General features: G+C 40.2%; 1 protein-coding gene across 2 annotated transcripts in view; it reads right to left on the bottom strand.

The window, feature by feature from the left end:
* LAMA2 (laminin subunit alpha 2) overlaps nt 1–12176 on the bottom strand; it is a 1496617-nt gene that overhangs the window by 260196 nt on the left and 1224245 nt on the right. For both annotated transcript variants that reach the window (XM_069726054.1, XM_069726053.1), the window contains exons 38-39: nt 7737–7853; nt 5258–5421 (exon numbers count right to left, since the gene is read on the bottom strand). In XM_069726054.1, the coding sequence (XP_069582155.1) occupies nt 5258–5421; nt 7737–7853 (281 nt within the window). The remainder of the gene's footprint in view (nt 1–5257; nt 5422–7736; nt 7854–12176) is intronic.

The raw sequence follows: 12176 nt of genomic DNA on the forward strand, positions 1-12176 counted from the left end.
CAAAGACCTTAATTTTTGGAGACATGTCTTGTGGTCTGATGAAGCTAAAATTGAACTTTTTTGGTCATAAAGACCCTCATTACATTTGGAGCAAAAAGGGGAAGCTTGGAAGCCGAAGAACACATCCCAATTGTGAAACACAGGGGTGGCAGCATCATGTTGTGGGGTTGTTTTGCTGCAGGAAGGACTTGTGCACTTGACAAATTAGATGGCATTGTGAGAAAAGAAGATTATGTGACAATACTGAAACATCATCTCAAGACATCAGCCAGGAAGTTAAAACTTGGGCAGAAATTGGTCTTCCAAATGAACAATGACCCAAAGTATACTGCCAAAATGCTAAAAAAGTGGCTTAAGGATAACAAAGTCATTGTTTTGGATGGGTATTCACAAAGCCCATACCGCAATCCTATTGATAATTTATGGGCAACGCTGAAAAGGCAGGTGCGAGCAAGGTGACCTACAAACCTGGGAAAGCTACACCAGTTTATTTTTTAAGAGAAATAGGGCCAAATTCGGACCAACTATTGTGAGAAGCTTATGGAAAGATATTGTCATGATCTGCTTAGTTTGTGGGACTAGGTAGTTCAGAGATTAATCTGGACGGCCTCACTCCTGGATTCTGGGAGGCTTCTTATAGCCTCATTGTGGGGTCAATAACCAGACTCCCCGCAATAAAGACAGAGTTGCTTCTCCCAGCGGCATGTCCTCTCCTTTTCCTTGACCGAAGTGGTGCCAATCTCCATGGGTTCAGGAGCGACACCAGTCCTTTTGCTGCCGAAGAATAGGGATGTCTCGGACTGCATGACACCCCTAGCCCGCAGACTGCGGTTCATATGCACGGCCTAAGTAATGGCATCCTCCAAGGTGTCAGGTGGTGGATGGAGGGCCAGAGCGTCTTGGAGACGTTCAGACAGGCCTCTGCGCAATAAGCCCCAAAAGGCAGCATCATCCCATGAGACCTCTGCTGCCCAGTGTTGAAACTCCGCACAAAACCACTCAGCTGAGTGTTTACCCTGACGCACACTCATGACCATATCTTCAGCCATACCTACTCTGTCAGGCTCATCATATATGCGGCCCAAGGCTTCAAAGAAGGCATCGACTGTCATTCTCTCGGGGACAGTGGGAGACAGAGAAAAAGACCATGCTTGGTGGGCACCCCTCAGTAGAGGAATAACGACCCCCACCCTCTGGAACTCATCCCCAGAGGAACGGGCCTTAAAGAAAAAAGCTTACATTCCTCCCTGAGGGACCTAAACTACTTTTTATTCCCTGAAAAGGAGTCAGGCAATTTGACCGGAGATTCAGGGGATACCACAGATTCGTCCCTACTCCTGGAACCAAGAGTCCCTGCCACACCGGCCCCCTGCACGGTGTCCACCAACTGCTGTTGGGTATAGGCCATCGTTCGCTGTTCAGATTGAGCTTTTTGGACATTTGTGTTAAATGTTTGACCTGATCAGCTAAAGCCTGCAGGGGATCCATGTTGCTAATTTGCACAGAAAATACACACAACTTTCCCCAACCTAGAAAAAATGTGTGGTGGCTTATAATATCAGGATCCTGTTAGCACCAGCGAACTGCCACTGCTGAGCAGGGTGACTCACCCAAACTGCGGGAGTGCCCAGGATCAGATGCCGCGGCAAAGCTCAGGCAGACTGAACCTGAGCAGCGTGGCGAGAGGGGATTCTGAGGATAGCAGGAGGCAGAAGGACCTGCGATCATGTGACCACAAGGGGTGGGGCTTAGCATCCTGCTGCTGGAGATGAGTGCAGGATGCTACAGGGACCCTGGAATAGAGGAGAGGAGAACTAAGGTCGAACAAATGGGGGTCATGCATGGAGAGGGCAGCACGGTACAGGAGGGGCAAGCAGAGAATAGTCAGAACATAGGCAAGGAGTCATACACGGAGATAGCAGCGCAGTGCAGGAGGGACAGGCAGAACTCTTAAAGTCATGGCCATCGACTCATCTCCTCTTACACGAACTGGGATCATTTCTGTTTCTGAAAAGCTTGTGTTGAAAATTGGTTCTTCCCACGTGGAAGAGATTGAATGTTTTGTCATGGACAAATTGCCTGCAGGGCTGGTGCTGGGCATGCCGTGGCAGTTTGCCAGTGCTGACAGGGTCCTGATAGATTTAGTAAACGTTTGACCCAAGTCATTCAGTTTAAGGGCAATGATTCCAAAAACTATCGAAATGCATATAAACTTTTGACTTTGCAGTAAATAATACAAATGCCTTAAGACATTCTCTCGCTCTCATTATTCTGGCATCTGACAAATATTAATAAATATGGTAATCCTAATTGACCTAAAACTGGAAAGGTATATTCTGATTTCATGTCAGGTGTTGAAAAAAACATGAATATGTGTATTTTTGCTTAGTGTATGTAAACTTCTAGTTTGAACTGTACATTTCTTGAAATCTTTACAATTAGAGACCTATCCATATACTACCCTTGACATTACTTTGACCTGGCTCAAGTGCATTCAGCGTGTCAGAACATTCCTTATAGAACCATTAATAAGCTCATTGTTGTCTTGATAAGACATATAAGTGCATGTATTTCTGTGCGCTGCACGCATAATAGCTATTGAATAAATTAGGTTGCTTTGAAAAATGTACTTCCATCTTTTTCATTTTTTACATATCATGCCTATTCCTTAATGCCATGATTTTTACTTCTTGGGGTTGCAATTTCACTATTGAGATATGTATATATACACACGTTCTAAACAGATGCAGTGGTGCCAGCATAGTGCTTGGTAGAGTCAATTAACCGTAAAAATATATTTCACCACACTTCCCAGTCAAGATGAAATTGATCCATTAAAATTGTTAAATGGGTTGTCCCGTCATAATATATTGATGACTTAACTGTTGGATAGCTTATCAATATGAGACGGGTCAGTGTCCAACAACCGACTTCTCGACGATAAGCTATTTTTTTCTGCAGTACCTGGCAATGGAAGCTACACATTTAATGAAGCTGCACTTTACGGTCACTGGAGCATATAATAGCTGATCTGTGAGGGGTGCCAGGTGTCATACTCTCACCAATCTCATCTGGTGGAGGTCCACTCATAGATACTCAGGTTTTGGTTAGAACACCACTTTAATTATTGAATCTATGAAATATAGTCAAGGCATCAATTATGCAATCAGGGCAACAATAATACATCAAATGAATTTTTTAACTTATAGTAGACCTTTTCGATGGATTGTATGAGTTCAGCAAAAAAGTCTGTGTAAAAAGCATGCAGTGAGTATCTATCTATCTATCTCATATATATCTATCTAATTATGTATTTAATTTTGGCCTCCTTTAGATGTCAGTGTTTCACATGCAGTGTTTTTACAGATAGTACATATACCTATTATAACCTACGGGGCTGTTCACATGTTTCCATATTTCTGCAGACTGAGTGGTCCATATAGAAACTCAGAGACATTTCCTGTTTTGATGAGTCAAACTGTCAATAGGTCAATAAAACAAAATATCAAAATCAGACCGCACTTGGATTCCATTTGTGTGTTATGCTTTTTCACGGACTGTTTGATACAAGCTTGAGGAACCTGTATCAGCTTTATTCATATGAAAACTGATGGTAAACACGGACACAAGCCACTGGCATCTGAATGAGCCCCAGTAGTGTATTTGGATTATATATTATTGGATAAACTCTAGCGAACCTCTGCAGATTAGACTTAGAATCTTAGTTCTGTCCATATTCTGCCAGTAGGTTGATAAAGATTTTGCAGCTTGCAGGGCTCCACAGGCGAGACAGATTGCTGGACAAGTACATATCTGATGCACAGGTAGGGGGCACTGCTGCTCTGTGTTTTACGTTGAACTCAAGCCAGCAGCAATGTTTTATTGGAAGAGAAACATGCGTGTAGCTGGTATAATCAGAATGCATTAATATACAAGGCAGATGAAAGCTTGGCAAATGTTGTAATCATTTTAATTGAAGTGCAACGGGCCAGCAATGACCACATAAGGCTGAAGGTGTATTGGTTTAGCATATTATAATTTACATACTAAATTATGCCGCACATGGTATATATCTCATAAGCAAATGAAAGACCTACAGATATTATTATTGCTAGTTTATCTGGAAGCAGGCTAGAAGTCTCACAGTATGGAAATGTTTTTCAAATGATTTCCTTATCTCTGTACAAGATAACGAGTATGCCCTAAAGGTACCTTCACACTCAGCAACTTTACAACGAGAACGACAACGATCCGTGACGTTGCAGCGTCCTGGATAGCGATCTCGTTGTGTTTGACACGCAGCAGCGATCTGGATCCCGCTGTGCCATCGCTGGTCGGAGCTAGAAGTCCAGAACTTTATTTTGTCGCCAGGTCGGCGTGTATCGTCATGTTTGACAGCAAAAGCAACGATGCCAGCAATGTTTTTACATGGAGCTAACAACCAGCGAGAATGAGAAGTGAGTCGCGGTTACGTCACTGGATCGCTCCTGCATCGTTCTGGAGCTGCTGTGTTTGACGTCTCTACAGCGACCTAAACAGCGATGCTCCAGCGATCGGCTCGTTGTCTATATTGCTGCAGCGTCGCTGAGTGTGACGGTACTTTTAGTTTGTATTAACAATCAGATGACTCTACTGTTGCACTAAGTGGCATGCAAGATATGAGTGGGAGGAAGTAGCAAAATAAAAACTAAGGGGCTTGTGTGGTAAAAACAAGTCATCACCTACCCACAGGATGGCCAAGAACTTGTAGATGGGTGAGGTTTAATTGCTGGGATGGACCGATCTGCAGAATGGCACACTTTTATCCCTATTAGAAAGGAGTGGCAATGCGCATGCTTGAATTCTGCTCCATGTTTTCTTTATGGGTCTGCCAAATGCTGTGCTAGGCTTTTTCTGGCAGCACCATAGAGAATGAATGGAGCGTCAGGTGGATGTTAAACCTGCTGCTCCATTTTCTGCTAATCAGTGAAGGCCACAATGGTAGAATACACATTGATCAGCAAGTAGTTATCATTTATGTAAATGTGTGATAACTTGTTTTCACTGAACAACCTCTAAGTCCCTTCCAGGTTCAGCTCAACACATATATACTCCTAACCTAATGCACAATGACATGGTGACCCATCCCGTGGAAAAAAAAATCCCCACCAACTTTAATGGCACAAAACCATCCTGGAATGGGCACCACATTCCTAGGGGTTTGTTTGTACACTTTTGTACACTTTTGTATACTTTTGTATACTTTTCTTCTACTCACCCATCAAGTTTTGCAGAGGACTCTTTCAGCTGGGCAGCATGCAGTTCTGCCTGGAGTACTTGCTCTGGAAGGTCTCTCGTTTGGATCTCATCAGTGAGATTGCTTATTTTGACTCTTAGTCTTTCACCCAATTGTGGAAGTTCTTTATTAATATCCATCAATTCCTGGCAAATATGAATTTGATATAATTTATTAAACACAGTGAGGCTAATTTCACATTGTGCAGTCTACATTTGATGTATGTGTCCAGAAGCTGGTTAAGGGTTACATTTTTCAAAATGGACGCCTATAGATGATAAATGTTATTTAATTAAAGGCACACATCATGGTTTTAAATCAGGATATCATAAAGCTGTAATCCTCTGCTGTATACTGCATAACATAAAATCTATACCAATTAAGATATATAGTGGTGGGCGGAAAAACTGGTCCTCACAGCGCTCCTTACTTTGGATGGTCACGTGACTAACTACGTCACGCAAGGTCATGTTTGGCATCTGCAGCACAACAGGTCTTGAGCGTGTACCGGCTCTTGTCGCGCACCACTAGTGAGGACGTTTAGGGGGAGTGTGTCACCGGCCGGGACTACACTCCTGAAGAGAATTCCTTCCTCTTTCTCCTCGGATTTCATCTGGACATCATTCGGAACTGTATTTCCATCTTTGAGTTTGATGTTATCGCCTATTAATAAGGTAACCGCTAGCACTATGCACTTTATTTTATTGAACTGCTGAAAACTTTGCAGTACTTGGACTACTTGGCTTACAGTCTCAGTATCTGGTGGACTGCTGTATATGTATAGTTATTGTACTATTGTGCTGATTGGGTTTTATGAAGGTGGATTTTTTGCTATTTGTTTATGATATTTCTATTAAATATGGGTAGTTTCTAATGCATATAGGTAGTTTTGTTGTCAAGAAGTAGAGACTATATGCATAGCACACAGCATTTTTATAACATAAGATTTAGTAAGTTGGCCCAAGCAATCACAGAAGTCTTTCATCCAATAATGAATTCAACCAAAATCCTCCTGAAATACATGTGCACATACCCTTAGGGTGTATTCACACTGAGGTGTTTTTGCAAAGTTTTTGGAGCAAAAACTTCGAAAAATCCATAAGTAGTTAAAAAGATGATTTTTTTAAAGATTTTTTTTCCATGAAAACCCTGCAAAAAACCTCAGTATGAACACATCTTTAGAATGTGATGATTAAGTAATTAAATAATTCATTCAGAGTTTCCAAAAAATTGCAGATTCTATCATTTGCAAATTTGGGGGAATTCAATTCATGTGATTCCAAGATAAGGTCGATCAGCTAGTTGCCATTTGCAAGATTTATATGGGTCTGGGAGAGGTTAAAAACAATAAATTAATATACTCACCCAGGTCCGAACCTATCTCTCCCACCACAGCTCCCCACTGGTCATCCGCTAGCTTCCTATTGTACTTGACCTGCTCTGGTGGTGGTTCTATTTACTCTTCTCTGGCACTTCTGGCACCAGCTAGACCTCTACACACATTCTGGAGGCAAGATGTAGGGAAAAAGTATAGTGGAGACCAGCCCCGGAGAGCCTTCGGAAGCCAGCGGATCATCGTCGTGGAGTTGCATGACAGGCAGAAATATAGAGCTAAAATTAGTTTGATATTGTGTTCTAACTAGTGATGAGCGAGTATACTCGTTACTCGAGATTTCCCGAGCACGCTCGGGTGTCCTCCGAGTGTTTTTTAGTGCTTGGAGATTTAGTTTTCATTGTTGCAGCTGAATGATTTACATCTGTTAGCCAGCTTGATTACATGTGGGGATTCCCTAGCAACCAGGCAACCCCCAACATGTATTCATCCTGTCTAGCAGCTCTAAATCATGCAGCTGCGTCAACAAAAACTAAATCTCCGAGCACTTACAAATACTCAGAGACCCCCAGAGCATGCTCGGGAAATCTCGAGCAACGAGTATACTCGCTCATCACTAGTTCTAACCCTTTTTTCTTCCATCCCTTTATTATGAAAGGTAAGGAGGCTTCAGACCATAATAAGCTGCTTGTTGATGGTAATTGGGGCTAATTTCGAATTTCCTGGCTGATTTTGAGTGAATCTGAGTAAATAAATTTACTATGTCATAAATAGTATGCTTTAAAACTACCACTGAACCCACCCCCAAATATACTGTAGAATTGTTTTTTTTTTCACCTTTTGAAATAAAAATACAATTTTTGTAAAGAAAACACATACCCAAAAATCATACATTCATAAAATTCTGCTGTACCCTCCAGGTAAAATGTTTAGAACTTTTCTGGAGAGAATGAGTTTTGTGTCTGTCTGTTGAAGACAGAGATTTAGTAGCTAGAAATATAAATCACTTGCTCTGATCTCTATAACAGCTTACAATTGGCTACTCCAAACTTGTTTGCTTTAGTGTAAAACCACTCTTTAAATTTCAGTTGTTCAGGAAGTTTATGGCACACTGTGGTTTTTACTCACGTTTTCCGCTTCATTGATGTTTTGCGCTAAGTTGTTGACTTCGGTCATAATGTCATCAGACTCGCTTAGTGTGTTCTCTGTTTCTTTCTTGCCTTTTTCAACAGTTTGTTTATGTCCCTAAAATAGACAACACATAACATCAAGCCAGGAAAAATCCTAAACTAAGTACACTACGATGGTTACAATTGCAATAAATAATTAGTGAACTTTTTCAGATACTCTATGTTTGATTACTAATAAAATGTGCTCCGACTGTTATTTAAGTCACAATTATAAACAAATGCAGACTAATTAAGCTAATAACACAGAAAGTTATACCATGCATGTCTTTTTTTGATTATTGCACATCATGTAAACATTTTTAGTGCATAGAAAAAAAGTAAGAAAACAGTTGTGTTAAATGGGTATCCATCCTTCCAAAGAAGATAGGTTGCACATAGTCGATCTCCACACCTTTTTTTGCCAAGAAAGCTGAGTGCTGTGTCGTTTGGCTATTTCTGGCAGTCTTATTGACTTTGATTGGAGTGGAGGTAGACCATGTGCACCTCTACTCAATTCAGAACTTTGCTGCAGATCCTCAATATCAGAATGGTGGGGATACAAGTAATGAGCACATTATTCCCTAACCAACATATAGAAAAAAACTTGTTCTTTTGGGGGTAATAATTCTTTAATTATTTATTTTCATTACTACAGTCCTGTGTAATGCTCAAGTTACTTTTTCTGGCGTATCCATTAATATGAGGCTGGTGGCTCAATGATTAACACCTTTGACCTCCAACTCAGGAATCCGGCTTCAAATATATACCAAAAATAACATCTAAATGGAGGTTGGTACTCCTTATGTCAATCCTTACCTGAAAAATATTTTTAAGGTCTCAAATTTGTCACAATGCAATGAAGACCAAAAGGCATGATGGCAAAAAAGTTGATAGACTGAAATTCACATAACTGCCTAGCCAGGTATTAATCATTTGCCGACAGATTATAGTCATGCCACTCGACAATGGATGTGTCATACTAAGAGCTAAAGTAAGGAAGACCACATCTGTACTTTTCATTCAACCCACATAACATAAGCCTACTAATAGATCGAATGACTTTATATGAAATTTGCTTTGTGTAGCAAACTGATGATTCTGTGTACACCGCACTAGAGTATGTTAGTACTAACCAGTTCCTCTAGTGTTAGCTTTCTGTTACTCTTTCTTATGTTAACGGTTTCGACCCATGTATTAAATCACCCCTAGGATACCCTAAAAACAGTTATTTATGATCCAATTTAATTCTTACCTCTTAGTTGCCTTGTTAGGGTTTCTCATCCATGGAAGGCTTGATTTTAATATTTTTGTTGTGGCCCCCTGGGCCTTTCATTTGAGAGCATACCCTTAAAAACATTGTCAAATGAACCTCAAGAGAATAATATAAACTATACTCTGCAATTACCAACTCTAAGCTGATTTGGCCATACATGCCTGGACATGTCCCTAACTCAAGTTGTTGGAGGTAGAGCTGGCTGTGGGCTGTTGGTTTATGTTGTGTTTATGAGTTCAGTTTTGGGACTTATTATTGTTTTTTTACTCTTATATTAGACCTGGGTCGAAATTGACCCCAACAACACAAATGTTATAATCTTAATAGGAGCATTTTACAATTTAGTAAAATAGTTTTATTTTATTGTATTTTGTTTAACAATAAGTTCCTGAAAAAGTCAAAAAGTCTTGATGCTATAAACAAATGTATGTAGAATTTGTATGCATTTAAAACCTAAAACGGGTCGGTCACGACTAGTGTTGAGCATTCCGATACCGCAAGTATCGGGTATTGGCCGATACTTGCGGTATCGGAATTCCGATACCAAGATCCGATATTTTTGTGATATCGGGTATCGGTATCGGAAGTGTAAAATAAAGAATTAAAATAAAAAATATTGTTATATTCACCTCTCCGGCGGCCCCTGGACATCTGCGCGAGGAACCGGCGTCCGGCACGGCTTCTTTCTTCAAAATGCGCGCCTTTAGGACCTGTGGTATGACGTCCCGGCTTCTGATTGGTCGCGTGCCGCCCATGTGACCGCCACGCGACCAATCAGAAGCCGCGACGTCATTCCTCAGCTAAAGTCCTAGAATGAGCGCCTTTTAGGACCTGAGGAATGACGTCGCGGCTTCTGATTGGTCGCGTGGCGGTCACATGGGCGGCACGCGACCAATCAGAAGCCGGGACGTCATTCCACAGGTCCTAAAGGCGCGTATTTTGAAGAAAGAAGCCGTGCCGGACGCCGGATCCTCCCGCTGATGTCCAGGGGCCGCCGGAGAGGTGAATATAACAATATTTTTTATTTTAATTCTTTATTTTACACTTTAATATGGATCCCAGGGCCTGAAGGAGAGTTTCCTCTCCTTCAGACCCTGGGATCCATGAGGATACATTCCGATACTTGATGTCCCATTGACTTGTATTGGTATCGGATATCGGTATCGGCGATATCCGATATTTTTCGGGTATCGGCCGATACTATCCGATACCGATACTTTCAAGTATCGGACGGTATCGCTCAACACTAGTCACGACCCTAACACTAGAGGAAGGTTAAGAAATGGGAGATAAAAACCCCTCTAGCATAGGATTTTCTTTGCTCTCAGTTAAACACAGGCATTTAGTTATTTTTATTAAGCTGTATTCTGCCGTGTTTAACCACTATATTATGGAGTACTGTGCCAGTTTACATAATGTGAAGTAAAAAGGACTTTATTCAGTATTGAATTGATTTAAGTAGACATCATTTAAAATGTTCTGCATCTTCGCCAAGCAAAATGCCATGTATTATACTGATCACAATTGTAATCTTTTCCCTAGTGACTTAGATATTTGTACCAATACATAAAAAATGCTAATGTAAAGTATTTTTATATTAAAAATCCATCAGGAACAATAACAGATTCACATTCAGATCACTAATGCACTACAGTATGTGCAGCATTTCCATCAAAACGTATTCTTACAAAGTAAGGACATTCATTATTCTGCAGGGATAAAAATGTGAATTTGAATAACCTTCAATACAAGCCATTAAGTCATCTAATCACACTTTATTCATTCCTGTTCAGTTCCATCTGGATTTATTTTAGAAAAATTACCCATCTCAGATTTAAATAAATTAAAAATGAAAACGTGCTTCAATATACTAGCATCAATAACTCTAGAATTGTGAATCTTCACATGTCGTCAAAGAGTCCAGAAAACTACAACTGAACTATAAAATATAATGAAAAAGATGCCTGCTTTATGGTGAATAATGGGAAAAATGTTTTGTGTAAGGATTAATATTCAAATATCAAAATGTTTGTTGTAAAATACAGCATGTGTCAATCTTTAAACTCCATATTATAAGTGCATTCAGAACTGGTGTACTGAGTAAGTTTAGTAACTTTGTAAATGCACTACATTACTTATATTGTGCTTATTCTGGGTAACAAAATGTTTAGACTCCAATGCTGCATTTACAGTGTTGATGGCTTTAAAGCTGGACTACTGGTGAATGGACATGGGTGAGATGTTCAGTTGCATCCAGCCCCTCAATCCTGTGAGCACTGAATAGTATTAGAAATTAGTTGAAGACCCTTTACTTTATACTGGGTCATAAGTGGGACTTCAACTTAGTCCTCTGTTTCTGGGAAGTTTCATCTCAATATCAGACACTTTTTTTGGTTAGAACTAACTGACTTTATTTTATCTTACATGACTAGTAGTTTAATTTATTACCAAACTTACTGAGCCTGCTTACAAGCATGACGTTCCTGAGGAATTAGGGGTGACACAACAGATTAAAACATTGTACAATGGTCTAGCCGTCTCCTTTAAAAAATAGGTAAGTATACATAATGCTGCATAAGCCCGCCATTGAGTCAGTATTTGTACTGTTATGAAGTGCATTAAAATATAAGAAGTATGATGCATACTATTAAATAAACACATCTGGTTCTGAAGTATAATAATAATAATAATAATAATAATTTTATTTATATAGCGCCAACATATTCCGCAGCGCTTTAAAAATTATAGAGGGGACTTGTACAGACAATAAACATTACAGCATAACAGAAATACAGTTCAAAACAGATACCAGGAGGAGTGAGGGCCCTGCTCGCAAGCTTACAAACTATGGGGAAAAGGGGAGACACGAGAGGTGGATGGTAACAATTGCTTTAGTTATTCGGACCAGCTATAGTGTAAGGCTCAGGTGTTCATGTAAAGCTGCATGAACCAGTTACCTGCCTAAGTATGTAGCAGTACAGACACAGAGGGCTAATACTGCATAAAGTGTATGAGAACATGATGCGAGGAACCTTTTTTTTTTTTTTTTTTTTATTATAAATAGGCCACACAGGGATCGTTAGGTTAATGCATTGAGGCGGTAGGCCAGTCTGAACAAATGAGTTT

The sequence above is a fragment of the Ranitomeya imitator genome, chromosome 5, assembly GCF_032444005.1.
Source record: "Ranitomeya imitator isolate aRanImi1 chromosome 5, aRanImi1.pri, whole genome shotgun sequence".
NCBI classification, from domain to species: Eukaryota; Metazoa; Chordata; class Amphibia; order Anura; family Dendrobatidae; genus Ranitomeya; species Ranitomeya imitator.